The 17,907-nt window shown below is 40.8% G+C and overlaps 1 protein-coding gene across 1 annotated transcript in view; it reads right to left on the bottom strand.

Moving 5' to 3' along the window:
- Positions 1-7,170: 7,170 nt before the first annotated feature.
- The window catches only part of armh1 (armadillo like helical domain containing 1), a 40,688-nt gene continuing 29,951 nt past the window's right edge, over positions 7,171-17,907 (bottom strand). The window contains exons 7-9 of the mRNA XM_060829585.1: positions 13,056-13,128; positions 7,461-7,590; positions 7,171-7,245 (exon numbers count right to left, since the gene is read on the bottom strand). Coding sequence (XP_060685568.1) covers positions 7,171-7,245; positions 7,461-7,590; positions 13,056-13,128 — 278 coding nt within the window. The remainder of the gene's footprint in view (positions 7,246-7,460; positions 7,591-13,055; positions 13,129-17,907) is intronic.

Genomic DNA, 17,907 nt, shown 5'->3' with positions numbered 1-17,907 from the left:
TTTAACTGGACAAAATCAAAGTCCTCAGCCAAGGGCTCAATTTCTGGCCCACTACCAAAATTGACCCTCTTGGTCTCACAGCAGACACAGAGAAATTAATCAGGCATTATGAGGGTCCAGGAATGCTTCAATGAACCCCAAGATGTCAGCAGTGAGGCCACAACACAACTAAATGAACTGAACAGTCAACTGAGAGATTCATGGTTCAATGACCAATGGAGGAGTCGTCAAATTAGACCTCTCTGGAAGGCCATTGTCCCAGGGTTGACATGCGTGCTCAAGTTGTCAGGAGATGCGTTAATGCCAGATTCATCAGCCGCACTCACAAGATAGCACAATATGTCACCCAAGCACAACGCAACGCCATCCATGCTCTCAAGATCAATCGCAACATTGTTTGCTGGTTTGATGACAAATGAGAAGCCAGCATCATACAGAATAGAATGGACTACTACAAAGAAGCATACTGACAACCGAACAACCAGGACCACACACAACTACTTGCCGATCCAACCAAAGAACACACCTGTTATTTCAATCTCAAGATCTTCAGAATATCCTATATACTCTCATCCAGCGTACCTTTTGCATAGAGAACTTCTACTGCCTTCCGAAGATAAACAAAGCCAACACACCTAGACGTCCTATTGTATCATGCAAAAGGACTCTGTAGAGAACCTCTCTAGCTATGTCAAAGGAATCTTGAAGCCTATGTACAAGGAACCCTCAGCTTCTGTTGCGACGCTACAGATCTCTTGCAGAAACTCAGCACCCACAGTCCAGTCAAACTAGGAATATTCCTCCTCACAATGGACATTTCAGCACACGACGCCAGCATCCCCCATGAAGATGACATTATTGCAACAGCCTCGATACTCAATACCAACAATTGTCAATTTCCAACATCAGCTTACGACTCATCTGATTCATCCTCGATCGTAATGTCTTCACCTTCAAAAAACAGTTCTTCATCCAGACATACAGAATGGCCATAGAAGAAAGTGAGGACTGCAGATGCTGGGGATCAGAGCTGAAAATGTGTTGCTGGAAAAGCGCAGGTCAAGCAGCCTCATTCCTGAAGAAGGGCTCATGCTGAAATGTCGATTCTCCTGCTCCTTGGTTGCTGCCTGACCTGCTGCGCTTTTCATACAGAATGGCCATGGGGAGCAAATTTGCACTCCAACATGCCAATAGTTTCATGCACAAGTTTGAGCAAGACTTCTTTGTTACGCAGGACCTCTGACCAATGCTATATATCAGATACATCAGCGACATTTCTTCCATTGGATTCATGGCGAGGAATCACCACAACAACTACATAGCAATACCAACAAGTTTCATCTGTTAGGACATGGGGTAAGTCCTTATTGTATTTAAATCAGCTACACAGAAAATATTCACCCTGTGCTGTAATCTGTTAAAATTCGAGAGGCAAAGAACTATCCCAGAGGTCACTATTTCAAGCAAAAATTAACAATTTTATTTTTTAAGAGAATAAACAGAGAACATTAAAACAACAGCTATTTACAACTCCATTCTTTTAAAGCTGTCTTTTATCTACCACTCTACAATGCATGTCCAATAAAAATGTCCCAATTTAAGATTTACAAAAAAAAATCACGTTTCAAAACCAGTCAGCTTTGCCAATTCTCCTTTGTACATTTTCCTCTATTAGATTCCCTCCAGGTTGGCCTCAATGTACAGCTGTGCAAACTCCCCAGGGACAGGTACCTTTCAAAGAGTTCTTCAGTTAACAGTCTACTTCTGTTGGTCTTTTGGCAGTTCTTTCTTGAGCTGTTCAAAGTGTCTAGTTTTATACTCCAAAACATGGGCTCATTTCATTGGTTTTAATATTATCAAAATATTAAATTTGAATTTGATTGGATTTTGGTATCTTGGGGCTTAATTTAAAACTGATTGGCTGAATTTGAATTTGTTTTTGTTTCATGGCAACCCATCTGCTATTTGTTTTGACCAAGTGTTACATTGTTACCTTGTTCAGGACACTCTGCACTTTCAGTCCTTGCTAGCTTTTCAACTCTCTTAAAAAGGTACAATATACTTCTAAGCCTTCATAACATATCCCACCATCAGACTTACCATGGACTACTATTCAGAATCAGTCTCATTCTTGGACACAAGCATCTCTATCAAGGACAGTCACCTCAATACCTCACTCTACCACAAGCCCACAAATAACCTCACGATGTTGCACTTCTCTAGCTTCCACCCTAAACATGTTAAAGAAACTAGCCGTACTGACAAGCCCTGCATATGCACAGGATCTGCTCGAATGAGCAACAGGACAGACACCTAAAGATCTTGAAGGACGCCCTCATGAGAATGGATACAATGCTCAACTCATCAATGGCCAGTTCCATGTGCCATTGTGATAAACCTCAGTGACACCCCACTAAGATAGACCCCCGGATGTAACCGATACAATACACTTCATCATCCAGTACTCCCCTGGAGTGGAGAAACTACAACAAGTTCTTCACAGCCTTCAACATGTAATCAATAACGATGAGCAATCCCACCAAGATTGGACTCCTCCTACGGTCCAAAGATGTGCAGGTTAGGTAAATTGGTCATGTTAAATTGCCCATGGAATTAGGTCCATTAGCTAGGAAGAGTGTATCTAGTTTGGTTATTCTTCGGAGGGTCGGTGTGGACTAGTTGGGCCGAATTTCCACACTGTAGGGAATCTATTCTAATCTATTCTAATCTGTACCCACCACCTCTCACCTTCAAGCAACTACACCTTAAACAGATCATTGTTCACAGCAAATTACCCAGCCTTCAGAACAACATTGACCACAACACCACACAACCGTGCCATTGTAACTTCTGCAAGACATGTCAGATGACTGACATGAATACTACCATCACACATGGGAACACCACACCACATACACAACAGATGCTCATGTGACTCAGCCAATGTTGTCTATCTCATAAGCTGCAGGTAAGGATGCCACGAGGCATGGTATATTAATGAGACCAAGCAGACACTATGTCAACGGATGAATGGACACCACACAATAATCGCCACATAGGAATGTTCCCTCCTAGTCAGGGAACACTTCAGCGTCAAAGACATTCAGCCTCTGATTCTCAGTGTCGTCCAAGGTGGACTTCAAGATACATAACAACACAGAATCAGCAAGCAAAAACTGATAGCCAAGTTCTGTATTCAAGAGGACGGCCTCAACCTTGGGTTCATGTCACACTACATGTTACTCCACCATATTTCTGCATCCATTAAAACCTTCCTTACTGTCCCTTTTTGACACCATCACCTTGATAAATTGTTATAATCTCTCTACTTTAATTAATTTGTACAGTTTTGAATTATTTATTACCTCGGCATGAAACTCTTAAACCTGTCATGTTATTCCAGTCATTTAGTTTGGCTCCAGCAAAATCTTATTTTTAAATTTTTGTAATTATTACTTTGTATCACTTAATCAGATTATAGGTCATCCTTTTGCTTGTTGTTCAGCTGTTGACACTTTACTCATACTGACTGACACTCTTGGTCACTTGCAGAGACTTATTATCTGACACTCCACTCATACTAGTTGTATGACCCTTTAATCTCTCTGCTCTTGATCTCGCGATCTTTAAATTCTGTGTCTTTGTGCTCTCCTATCTCACTGCACCTGCTTGTGATTTCAAATAAGCCTGTTGGGCTATAACTTAGTGTCATGTGACTTCTGACTTTGTCCACCCAGTCCAACACCAGCATCTCCAAATCAGAATCAATCTGCTTGATTTTCAACTAAGCCCAGTCATAATTTAATTGGTTCTTTTTCCATTGTAATACCTCTACCAGAGACCATTTGCATCTAATCGACACTTCTCTTTCGTAAATGTAAATGTTGTTTTTCCTTTAGACTTTTTTTTTCTTGTGAATTGTCCTGATAAGTACAAGATATAAAGCTTGACAAAGTGAGTCTCTCTGCACTAACATACAAAGCATATTAGACTTGAAACATTAACTCTGCTCTTCTTCCTTTAGATGCTGCCAGACCACTACAGCCGATTGTGGAAAATCTGGAATTAAGAGTATAATGGTGACCATGAACCTACTGTCAATTGTAGTTGACTAATGTCCTTTAGGGAAGGAAACAGACATCTATATCTGGTCCAGCCTACATGCACTATGGTTAACTCTTAAATGCCCTCTGAGCAATTATGAATGGGCAATAAATGCTAACCTAACCAGTGATGCCTACATCCCAGGAATGAATAATGAGTAATAAATATCTGCTGAGTTGCTCTAGCAATTTATTTTGCTTTCAGATTTACAACATCTGTATGTTTTGTTTTAGTCCTATTCAATTTGCATCAATGATAGTGAGTAGTATAAAAATTTGAAGATGATTCCAAAATTAAAGCTATAATTTTCAGAAAATGATAAATGCCATGAGATGACTTTGATAATATTATCAGAGATTGAAATGGGAAAGCAAATTCAGTTTGCAACTGGACAATATATGCGCCAATGAAGAATCATCTAGACTCAAAACATTAGTTTGCTTTCTCTCCATAGATGCTGCCTAACCCGCTTGATCTTCAGCACTTTTTGTTTTCAATATGTGCTCTAATTTCTTCTGCAACGCAGAAATGATTTATTTCAGGGTTACAGCCTTTAAATTTTTTTAGTGCCACACGTGCATATAAGCTTACAGGAGCCAACTTGTCCTGTACAGGTCGCGTGTAGCTTAGAGGGACCATTGGGTTTGAAGTGTTATATTTTATAGCGGAATCAGTGTCTGTACTTGTAGCTGTAGACAAAGTAGGATTAATCAGACAGCATCACAGAAGGGTCAAAACATCCCAGAAATGCCCATCTAGCAGGATGTTTGTCCTCAGTTTTAATGTCCAAGATCTTTTCTAGAAGCATCAATTCAGAAAGCTGTGCTTTAGTTGCTATAGGTAAAAAATGAGGTCTGCAGATGCTGGAGATCACAGCTGAAAATGTGTTGCTGGTTAAAGCATAGCAGGTCAGGCAGCATCCAAGGAACAGGAAATTCGACGTTTCGGGCATAAGCCCTTCATCAGGAATGAGGAGAGTGTGCCAGGCAGGCTAAGATAAAAGGTAGGGAGGAGGGACTTGGGGGAGGGGCGATGGAGATGTGATAGGTGGAAGGAGGTCAAGGTGAGGGTGATAGGCCGGAGTGGGGTGGGGGCGGAGAGGTCAGGAAGAAGATTGCAGGTTAGGAGGGCGGTGCTGAGTTGAGGGAACCGACTGAGACAAGGTGGGGGGAGGGGAAATGAGGAAACTGGAGAAATCTGAGTTCATTCCTTGTGGTTGGAGGGTTCCCAGGCGGCAGATGAGGCGCTCCTCCTCCAGCCGTCGTGTTGTTATGTTCTGCCGGTGGAGGAGTCCAAGGACCTGCATGTCCTCGGTGGAGTGGGAGGGAGAGTTAAAGTGTTGAGCCATGGGGTGGTTGGGTTGGTTGACCTATCACATCTCCATCGCCCCTCCCCCAAGTCCCTCCTCCCTACCTTTTATCTTAGCCTGCCTGGCACACTCTCCTCATTCCTGATGAAGGGCTTATGCCCGAAACGTCGAATTTCCTGTTCCTTGGATGCTGCCTAACCTGCTGTGCTTTAACCAGCAACACATTTTCAGCTTTAGTTGCTATAGCCCAGTCGGTTAGTCATAACAAGTGTAATCTTTATTGTGGCACACAAAGTGATCACAGCTGTCAATTTTCAAGCTGGGAAAGCACAAAGGACATTGATAAAATGTGCTGTTTGCCAAGACTCCTCAATTCATATCCTTTAACAATGTTTCTGCAAAGAGAATGTCATCAACAGTTTCAGCATTGTTTAACGTGAAGGGTCGTTAGGGCTGTTGATCGGCACACATTTGGAACTGTGTATTCCAGATGTATGTTTATGAACTAGGTAGTCCTTCTCTAAATGTGCAGCGATTTGTGATCAAAGAATGGTTTCTTGTACCTGAATTCATGACATTATTGGAAATTATCATGATGTTTTATTTACTGTTTCCAGTTTGTTTTTTCTTTAGTTTTCTCCTCATTGCTGCCAATTTGCTAGGTACCATTACATGTGAAAAACTGTCAGTGCCAACAGGACGGCAACACAATTGAGTTTGATTCCATCTTTGACCTCATCTAAATAAGATGCACTTTCCAGAGTCTGGAACAGATGTCTAGTTTATAGAACGTGACAGCTTCATGGTAACGTTTAGTAATACTAAATCTCATTGAAACCTTCATTTCATTGAAAATTCTAGCGTACTGGACAAGGTAGATGCAAGATGTATGTTCCTGATTATTTAGGACTGAGATGAGGAGAAATGTCTTCATTCAGAGACAAGTAAGCCTGTGGAATTCACTAATACAAAGCTGCCAAGACCAAAACATTGCACGGTTTCAAGAAGGAGCTGGATATAGCACATGGAGCTGAACGCATCAAACGGTTGGGAGGAGGAATCAGGAATAGACTATTCAAGTAGATAATCAGCCATGATCACATTGAATGCTAAGGCAAGCTTGATTGGCTGAATGGCCTCCTCCTGTACTAAGGTACATTGATTAATGTTTTGGATAGAATCAGGAAAAGTTGGGAAAATCATGCAAGATGGCCAGCAGTGAGCTTTGTGCTGTCAAGAGCGAAAGTCCTGCTTTCCATTCAAGTGTCAAGATGAGATTCTCACCTATGAGCAATGAGAGCCATATCTGCATTCACTTGCAAGCATGGATGTCCTTACTATTACATAATCCTGCTTCAATGATATTCATTTCCCATTCTCCAACTCATTGGATAGAAATTAGATAGCAGCAATTCCCAACCTGAAAGTCAGTGGTACCCTGGTGATTCCAGACCTCCATCTTCGACATCACACACTAACATCTCAGGACAAATCTGCACAGCGACCACACACACCCCACCCCCTCGCAATTAGTTCAATTTCACAATTGCAATCAATTGTTTAAAAATATATAGTACTTGTATTTTAAAGATTAGTTTTAACAACAAGTAAAGTACTTTTATTTCTGTAGTAATTAGATTGGATAGAAAAATTTGGAAGCCAAGGTCACTTAATGAACCATCTGGGGAATATTCAATGATTAATACAGAAATTTCAGTTTTTCATTAATATTGATGAATACTGATACACATTACTGATTAGAAAATTTCAATGCATAAATGTTTCAATCTAATTTTGAAGTTGTTTTCTTCAACTTCAATTATAACACCAGGCTGTATAAATAAAAAAATTGTCATGAATGAACATACATTACCCTCCATGATGCAGAAGATAATTTTGTCAATTTCACATAGCTAGCAGGGAAGTTTAACCATCAGCAACAAGTATTTGGTAATCATGGGCTCATTTGTTTTTTCAATGGCTTCCCAACTGATGCCAAGTCACAGTGCCAGCAATACTTCGAACATTACTCCCTTAAGATGCTTACTTCCAATGTCAAACTGGCTTGTCTTTGGCTGTCAGCATGATTCAGATTTCCCATAGCAATCATGAGGTGATGCACCACTCTAAGTTGCAACAATTCCTCAGCTATCCCAGCAGATTCTTGAATGAGTAAACTGTGAAAGGCAAAAAGTTATCAACAGATAACACAAATACTGTAATTAGAATGATTAATAAAAATAATAAACTCAATGAATTTTGTCGTTTTTTTAAAACCAAAAATTTGTTTTCCTTCTCTCCAAAATAAATAGGTTCTCACCTTGGTGTCAGTACTGAGGAAAATACCACTTTTATCATTGTTGACATAAAGTAAGCAAGAGTCAGATATAAAGTCAGCAGACTCAGTGCAAAACACTGTTTATTCTGTCAATAATATACCTTAACCATAAGTTCAATCGAACAACGCGGAGCGCAGTGTTACCAATCTTTCCCATCCACATTATCCATTCCAATTTATACTGAAATATTAAACTATTACATGTTTCAAAGAAAAACTTGAATTTATGTAGTAGCTTTTTTATGACCATGGGACATAGCTGTGAAAATGCTTTGCTAATAATATACTTGTTGAAGAGGAGTCATTGTTATAATGTCAAAAACATGCAGCCATTTTATACATAGCAAACTCCCTCAAACAGGAATATGACAATGACTGCATTATGGGTGGAATCTGTGAAGACAAAAGTTGCAACTCCCTGCTGGACAGCCGGTGAGACCTCAATGTCAGCTCTTCTCAAGGAGGTATGCTGCCACATTTTGCCCTGTTATTTACACTTGGCATGTGGACCTTGTTGGCTAAACAGCATTTATTACCCAACGCTAATTGCCTTGGGAAAATGGTTATGAACTGCCCTGCATTGTTGCAGTTCTTAGGGCATGGGACCACTCACAATGCAGTCAGGAAGAGAGTTCTAGCATTTTGACTAAGCAACAATGAAGGAATAATAAGAGAAATCTATATCAGGATGGTGTATGCCTTCAAGCAACTTATAGATGATATTCCCATGTATCTACTGCCCTTGTCCTTTTAAGCATAGACGTCATGGGTTTTGAAAGTGCTGTTACAGGAACATTGGTGAGATATTGTATTGCATCTGAGGATGACATCCTGTGGTGGATGGTGAGCCAATCAAGTGGGCTGTTTTATCCTGTATGGTGTAAAGCCTCTTGAGCATTATTGTCCATTAGAGTATTTCATTGCATTCCTCATCTGCACCTTCCAGATGATGGACAGGCATAGATAAAACAGAGTCACTGTTATAGACCTCCCAGGTTCTGAGCCAAACTTTGTCATACTATTGATGTGGCTGATTGGAAGAACCATAAATGTTATTCATCTTTATGCATTATCAGTAAACATCCCCACTTTTGACTTTATGATGGATAAAAAGGTCACTGAAGCAATGGAAGTTGGTTAAGCTCAGAAAACCACGCTGAGGAACTATAGGGCTCTTGTGACTCAGTGGTAGAGACCCTACATCATGCATGCAGTCCTACATTGTAGTTTCAACAACTGACATATCCCTTTTAGCTATGCCTGATGCTGCTCTGGGCATAGTCTCCTGCACTCCTCTTCTTAACTAGTGTTAATCCCCTGGCTTGATGTTAATGGTAGAATGGAGGAATATTCTAAACCTTGAAGTTATAAATTGTGTTAATTCTGCTGTTAATGGCTCTCAATACTCAATTAGATGCCTTGTTCCTTCAGTTGCTAGATTTGTTTTGTTAGACATCACTAAACAATAATCACTCCTACTGATATCTCTGTCCCTTGGGCATTTAACAGGCAGGTGGCGGGCCTTTCCCTGTGATTAAGGATGTCAAGGGCAGAAACTGGCACCAAGTGTTGCCTGCCAATCAGAGACCAACTGTATTCAACACTGAGAGAAGCTTCCGATCAAGAACACAACCAGGTGTGGGTAAGTGATGGCTATGGGTGGGTGAGTAATTGGATTGAGGGCAGGGAGTGATTTTCACTGGTCCTCCCTTTTCCAGAGTGCCATTTAAATTGGGGAGTGAAAAGAGAAATAATAGGAGATAACATGTTTAGGAGAATAGGTACCGTACTCTGCAGCAAGGTAGAGTCTCAAAGGCTGTGTTGCTATCTTGTGCCAAGGCTGAGGGCATCTTTCCTGGGCGGAACAGGAACTTGGAATGGTAGGGGGATGATCCAGTGGTTGTGGCCCACATAGATTAGGAAAAGGATTATACTCGTGGATTACAAGCAGCTCGGGGCCAAATTGAAAAGCAAAATCACAGAGAATAATCAATTCAACTTAACTGGATCCATCATGTAAATTCAGTAGCTACAAAGTCAGATCAGAGGCTAGGAATACTGCAATAAGTAATTCACCTCCTGGTTTTCCAAAGCCTGGCCACCATCTACAAGACAATTCAGGAGTATGATGGAAAACTCCCCACTTACCTTGATGGATGCAGCTCCATTCTTAAGAAGTGTGACATCACCCAGGACAAAAGTAGCCCACTTCCCTTGGCATCACATTCACAAACATCTACCCACTCCATCACCAATGCTCAGTAGCAGCAATGTGTACTACCTACAAGATGCACTGCAAAAATTCACCAAAGATCCTGAGACAGCACTTTTCATACCCACCACCATTTCCACCTACAAGGATAAGGGCAGCAGAGACATAGGTGCACTACTACCTGCAAGTTCCCCTCCAAGCCACTAACGATCCTGACTTGGAAATATATTGCTGTTCCTTCAATGTTGCTGGCACAAAATCCTGGAATTCTCTCCCTAACACCATTGTGGGTCAACCTATAGCATGTGGACTGTAGCGGTTCAACAAGAGACATCTCACCACCACCTTCAAGGGCAACTAGGGACATGCAATAAATACTAGTCTGCCAATGTCCACATTCCCGAGTGAATAAATGTGCAAACTAGCACGGTTAACTAAGATGAGGAAGATAAATGCATAACTCTTGGATTTGTGTTGGAGAAACAGGTTCTGATTCATGGTGCACTAGCACCTGTACCACGAAAAGAGAATTGTTCTGTTTGGACTGGCTTAATTTGAATCATGCTGGGACCAGTGTCTTGGCAAATCATATATCTAGGATTGTAGATAGGATTTAAACTAATTAGTGGTGTGTAGAGTTCAATTAAACTGAAATTTAGAAAGTCAAGAAGAAATTAGGAGAGATGCAGGGTAGCAAAGAGGTGAACAATAAGAGTGTGAAAGAAGGGGTGGAAAATATGCAGAACAGTGTCGCATAAATTAGAACCAGAGTATGATTTAAAAAGTCAACCCTTGTGCTCCTTAGCTGAATGCACGCAGCATTTGTAACAGGATAAATGGAGTTGACAGCACAATAGGCTCTGGGGTTGCAATTACAGCATGGCAGAATTTTAATTCAGTTTGAGGGGGAACAACGTGGGTCTCAAACTAAAGTCCGAAGCTTAAATGAGGCAATTACAATAATGTGAAGTAAGAGTTGTGTGAAGAGGACACAGAAAATAGACCAATGGGCTAGTCAGTGGATTAGCAGTGGCAGACATTTCAGCAGATATTTCATAACATTCAGCAAAACTTTATTCCAGTCGAAAAGAAGGACTTATTGAGAAGGGTGAACCACCTATAGTTAACAAAAGGCAATCAAGGACAGTGTCCAATCTAAAACTAAGGCACATAAAGTGGTGAAAACTTGTGGTTGACTAGAGAATTGGGCATTTTTTTAGGAAATAGCAGTAGATGTCTTAAAGGTAAACTGGCAAAAAGTATTAAAATAAAAAGCAATACCATCTGTGGGTGTATAAAAAGAATAGCCGAAATGTGGTACACTTCAGGAATGAAAATGGGAAACAGCAGATAATTTAAACTGCAGTTTTGCATCATTCTTAATATAAACATTCTAAAGAATATAGATAAACAAGGTGATAATGACAGGAAAGATCCTCTAACAGTATTGAGAGAGAGTGAAAGAACTCCATGAAGATCAGTATTCTGTCACCAAGTCATCCTTTATTTATGTGTACATAGTATATTACACTGACCCAGCTAGCTTAGAGCTAGCTCCTGGAATGAACAGAACCCCTGAATCTCCTATTTATATGTCAGCCAGTGCTCCCCTGTTGGTTAGCAGCCCCAGTCAGGGAACTCATATTGTAGGAGGTCCACCTGGCTGAACTCTTTCCAATCGTTACATCCTTTTCCCTTAAGTCCTGGAATGGAGGACTGTTCTTGTCCCTGTAGCCTCTCCTGAAGCATTTTTGCACAAGGTCCAGTTCCACCAATACTGCCTCAGACACTGGCGACACATACTGGACCATAGCTTGCCTCTTGTTTCCAGAGTGTTTCAGTCAAAATTAATCTTCAGGCAGCAATGGCATTGAGGATGCAACATCTGCTGTGTCCATCTTGTCCTCCAGAGGTTTCTTCAACACTAGGCAAAAGGGAGAACCCACAGGCTCTAACAGCCTTGCTGATGTTCTGAGGTGCCAGGTATGTTTTGCTCCTGCCCTATTTGGCAGGCTGCACCTTTCATTGGTCCACTTTCTTGTTCAGCACCTACACAAACTTTGTACATTATGGGACCTGACCTTGCATTGACCATGCCTCTTACCCATGCAAGGCAATTCAATACCAAACTTGGTCCATGAAGTAAAGTCTCTCTCTCTCTCACTTAACAGTCTTGTGTGACCTGGCCACCACTGCTGCCATCACCCCCATTTCCCCAATCCCATCCCAAACCAATTTCATGTATGATCATCAAGCCAGGAGAACTGGCAATGTCCCTCTCGCCTGCTTCATTCAATTAAAGGTTGATGTAGCTAAACCTGACTGCAGTTATTGCCCGGTGTTTCAGCATATGAAGGGTGTGTGATGTGAATAGACTTAAATATTTAAAAAAGGAATGGTTTAAAGAAAGTTTATATAGCAAATTGTCTCTGTTTTAGAAATGTACAGGTAAATGAAACCTGTAATAATACTATAGAATATGGATACTGTAACTTTTCTTAAATGCCTTCATTTACCACAATACCAAATTATATAAAGGTCATGTTTGTGCCTGCAAGAGAAAATTAATTAAAATGGATTGTATGTATAACTGTATGTTCATGAATTTGCATTATTCACGACCTGTGCCTGACAAGGAATTTGAAATTAGCCCTTTGATTTTCAATCAATCAATATGTTGAAAATTACACTTGCTTTATGCTGATCCTGTCCAAAGAGTTTTTTTTTTAAAACATTTTCCAACATATCAATATTTGCGATGGAAAGTGTTATGTTCTAATAGAAGAAGGCATTTTGTAATTGCATATCTTCAAAGTCATTAGAAAAAAAACTTTTTTTTTGTTTCTCAGTATCTGAAATTTCTAGAGTCCAAAATAAGATTTTAAACAAATTCCAAACAGGACTTTACGTTGAAAAGTTAACTCCCACCTCAATCCAGGTTATAAAACCGTATACTCCAACTCATTGCACAATGCTGTGGATCTCTCAGCATAACAATAGTTTCCTTGGTTTGTTAACAATTGCACAATTAGTAATTTGTAATACTAGTGGCAACTTGCAATTTGCCTTGAATAAGATTACTTGGCACTTACCCAATAACTTTTGCTGCTGCCGTCTGCTGTACAAACAAAGGTAGGGATTCTGTAAGAGTTGTTGTGGGTTCATCTAAATGAAAAAGAAAATTACTGTCATTCTGAATGCATTTTTCAAAAAAAACAAAGCCTTGACTTGTGAAAGGAATTTCAAAATGCTAACACATCTTTATGTTGAAAACATAATAACAAGCTGAAAATGTGTTGCTGGAAAAGCGCAGCAGGTCAGGCAGCATCCATGGAGCAGGAGAATCGACGTTTCAGGCTATTTCCCTCCCCTCCCCTATCAGCATTCCGAAAAGACCACTCTCTCCGTGACTCCCTTGTCAGGTCCACACACCCCACCAACCCAACCTCCACTCCCGGCACCTTCCCCTGCAACCGCAAGAAATGCAAAACTTGCGCCCACACCTCCCCCTTACTTCCCTCCAAGGTCCCAAGGGTCCTTCCATATCTGCCACAAATTCACCTGCACCTCCACACACATCATTTACTGCATCCGCTGCACCCGATGTGGCCCCTCCTCTATATTGGGGAGACAGGCCACCTACTTGCGGAACATTTCAGAGAACACCTCTGGGACACCTGGACCAACCAACCCAACCACCCCCTGGCTCAGCACTTCAACTGCCCCTCCCACTCCATCAAGGATATGCAGGTACTTGGACTCCTCCATCGCCAGACCATGGCAACACGACGGCTGGAAGAAGAGCGCCTCATCTTCCACCTAGGAACCCTCCAACCACAAGGGATGAACTCCGATTTCTCCAGTTTCCTCATTTCCCCTCCCCCCACCTTATCTCAGTCCCAACCCTCGAACTCAGCAGCACCTTCCTAACCTGCAATCTTCTTCCTGACCTCTCCGCCCCCACCCCACTCCGGCCTATCACCCTCACCTTAGCCTCCTTCCACCTATCGCATTTCCAATGCCCCTCCCTCCAAGTCCCTCCTCCCTACCTTTTATCTTAGCCTGCTTGGCACACTTTCCTCATTCCTGAAGAAGGGCTCATGCCTGAAACGTCGATTCACCTGCTCCTTTGGTGCTGCCTGACCTGCTGCGCTTTTCCAGCAACACATTTTCAGCTCTGATCTCCAGCATCTGCAGTCCTCACTTTCTCCTACAACATAATGACAAGCACTACTTCAAGTCATCTATCTGGAAAAAATAATTTATGAGCTGTAAAGACCTCATAAGGAGCTGTAAAACCTCCTGGTTTTAATATCTGCTCTCTGTTGAATTGACTAGTCTTAGTAGTGAAACATATTTCACCTGAGTACTACCTACTTGAGAACGAATACTTATCAAAAATTCCCAGAGAGCTTTTGGAGAACTACATATTTACATAATGTACTGGCTGGTGTGCTGTAGTCAGGAGGCCTCAACACCTGCAGTAATTTGCTTTCACTTTTGGTTGTGACAGCCATTAAACACTTTGTTTGAAATATGATGTGAAAAGTATGAAGCTGAAATTGAGTGAATTTGCAAAACAATAAGAGAAACAATTACTGTCAAAACAAAGACAAAGATGAACTAAACTACCATCCGCAACTTTGATGTGCTGTGAGAATCAGAATTTTCAATCCTTGCTGTAATGGAAGTGAAAGAAAATGAGACGATTAGGATTTTTTTTCCAAATACTGAGAAGCTAGTTGATAGATGGATTAATGAAAAAAAGACCATGACAAAGAAAAAGAAAGGTACATCTAGATTATCTGAAAAATAGTAGATATCAGGATAAGATGTTAGCTCAGCAGAAGGAAAACAGAGGCATAGCCTGCCTTAGGCATACCATTAATGATGTAAATGTTAGATGTTAAAATACTAATGGCTGGTCTGTTTTTGATGTGGTTAAAATGAAGAATAGGGAAGCAGGAAAATCTCAAATTTGGGAGAGCTCCTTCCCCTTCATTTGAATCTTTAAATGCCCAGCTAAACTACTAATTCAAAAGTACCTGCATGGAATGACATTTTTAAGAAGTAGCACTCGCTCAGTACAACGCTGGAAACATTACATGTTCAAAACCTGAAGAGAAACTTGCATTAACAACTTGTTATAAGTGTAGTCACACTAGAAAAAGAAAATGTTGGCAAGGAGAATACTGAGATACAGGCTACTAGACTAGATGGGATTGAAGTGCATCAGGAGAAGGTATTAGCAATTCTGGAAAGAGTAAAAGTAGATCAATCCCCTGGGCTGGATGACATTTATCCAAGGATTCTCTGGGAAGCCAGGGAGGAGATTGTTGAGCCTTTGGCTTTGAACTTTATGTCGTCATTGTCTACAGGAATATTGCCAGAAAACTGGTGGACAGTAAATGTTCAAGAAGTTATAGACCAGTGAGCCTTACTTCGGTTGTGGGTAAAGCGTTGGAAAAGCTTATAAGAGAGAAGATTTATAATCATCTAGAGAGGAATAAGTTGATTAGGGATAGTCAACATGATTTTGTGAAGAGAAGGTCATGCCTCACAAACCTTATTGAGTTCTTTGAGAAGGTGACCAAACAGGTGAATGAGGGCAAAGCTGTTAATGTGATGTATATGGATTTTAGTAAGGCATTTGATAAGGTTCACCACGATAGGTTATTACACAAAATACAGAGGCATGGGATTGAGGGTGATTTAGCGATTTGGATCAGTAATTGGCTAACTGAAAAAAGACAAGGGTAATGGTTGATGGGCAACATTCATCCTGGAGTTCACTTACTAGTGATGCACCACAAGGATCTGTTTTGGATCCACTGCTGTTTGTCATTTTATAAACACTTGAATGAGGGCGTAGAAGGAGGAGTTAGTAAATTTGCAGATGACCCTAAGGTTGGTAGAGATGTGGATAGTGCAGAAGAATGTTGTAGATTACAGAGGAACATAGAGGTGCTGCAGAGCTGGGCTGAGAGGTGGCAAATGAAGTTTAATGCAGAAAAGTGTGAGGTGGTTCACTTTGGAAGGAACAACAGGAATACAGAGTACTGTGCTAATGGCAAGATTCTTAGTAAGTTAGATGAGCAGAAGGATGGCAGTGTCAGGTACATAGATCTCAAAGTTGCCACCAGGTTGACAGTGTTGTTAAGAAGGCATACCGTGTGTTAGCTTTTACTGGGAGAAGGATTGAGTTTTGTAACCAGGAGGCCATGCTGCAGCTGTACAAACTCTGGTGTGGCGCATTTGGAGTATTGTGTACAGTTCTGGTTACCACATTATAGGAAGGATGTGGAAGCTTCGGAAAGGATTCAGAGGAGATCAATTAGGATGTTGCCAGGTATGGAGGGAAGATCTTACAAGGAAAGGCTAGGGGACTTGAGGCTGTTTTTGTTGGAGAGAAGAAGGTTGAGAGGTGACTTAATTGAGACATAAGATAATTAGATTGGATGGGCAGTGAGAGCCTTTTTCCTCAGATGGTGATGGTCAGCATGAGGGGACATAGTTTTAAATTGAGGAGTGATAGATATAGGTCGGATATCAGAGGTAGTTTCTTTACTCAGTAGTAGGGGTGTGGAACGCACTGCCTGCAATAGTAGTAAACTCGCCAACTTTAAGGGCATTTAAATGGCCATTGGATAAACATATGAACGAAAATGGAATAGTGTAGGTTGGATTGGCTTCAGATTGATTTCATAGGCCAGCACAACATTGAGCACTGAAGGGCCTTGTACTGCGCTGTAATGTTCTATGTTCTATGGCAGGACTGCCACCAGCTGAGCTGGAATTGCACATTAAACTGTGAATTTTACAAACTGCCAGATTTTAAAATATTCCACTTCTTAAAATGGTTATAAAAATCACATTGTTTGAATTTTGATAGATAGATTAACATTAAATTGAGCACCAATTTAAACTTTTAAAACTGGATATTTAACCTGGAGTGCCCTTATTTGGATTAAATCAAATGTATTACCTATGCCATACCACAGTAAAAGTTACATGCTTTCTGGTAGTACTAAGAAATAAGAGTCCTTGCCTCAATTCTGCAAAGTTTCATCTTACTGCTAAACTTGTAGGACTTCATTCGGAGAGATCCAATGCTATATAATCCGTTCAACATTTCTCTGCCAGAATTAATTAACCACCAAATAAATAAAAGTTTTTACCATTCAGACTGAGCATTATTAATTTAAAAACATAAGAACTAGCAGGAGAAAGCAATTCAGCCTCTCAAGCATGCTCTACCATTTAATACAATTGTGGCTGATGCCACCTCGGCTTCAACTCCACTGTCCTGGTTGCTCTACATAACTCTTTACTAATTGAAAATCTTTCTATCTCCTCCTTAAATTTTCCTAGCATCCATGGCACTCTGGTATAGTGAAAGCCACAGATTTACGACCTTCTGAGAAAAATAATTCCTCCTCATCTCTGCGTTAAATCTGTCACCCAAACCCTAAAATTATGACCTCTCATTCAAGACTTACCTCAATTAGGACTCTTATGCTTGTAAACTCTCGCGAGTATAGGCTTAAACTGCTCAATCCCTCTTCCTAAGACAAGCCTTTCATCTCTGGAATTGGTTTAAAGTGAGAGGGGAACAATTTAAAACTTTTCCATTTGTAGGGGCAACATTTTCAAGCAGAGGGTGATGCATGTATGAAAGATGTTGTGAGAGGTGATGGTGGAGGTGGGTACGATTACAACATTTAAAGGCATCTGGATGGGTACATAAACAAATGCTGGCAAATGGGATTAGGATATCTGTTGGCATGAACGAGTTTGACCAAACCATGTGTTTCCATGCTGTGTTCCTCTATGATAATTGATAGCCTCACACTTTTCCACATTAAACTCCATCTGCCAAATGTTGGCCCATTTGCCGAAACAATCCATATCCATTTGTAAATTGTTCATCCCACCATTACAGCC

Source organism: Hemiscyllium ocellatum, chromosome 9 (assembly GCF_020745735.1).
Source record: "Hemiscyllium ocellatum isolate sHemOce1 chromosome 9, sHemOce1.pat.X.cur, whole genome shotgun sequence".
Lineage (NCBI taxonomy): Eukaryota > Metazoa > Chordata > Chondrichthyes > Orectolobiformes > Hemiscylliidae > Hemiscyllium > Hemiscyllium ocellatum.
The sequence above is the reverse complement of the archived record's forward strand: the minus strand, read 5'-3'. Positions and strand labels throughout refer to the sequence as shown.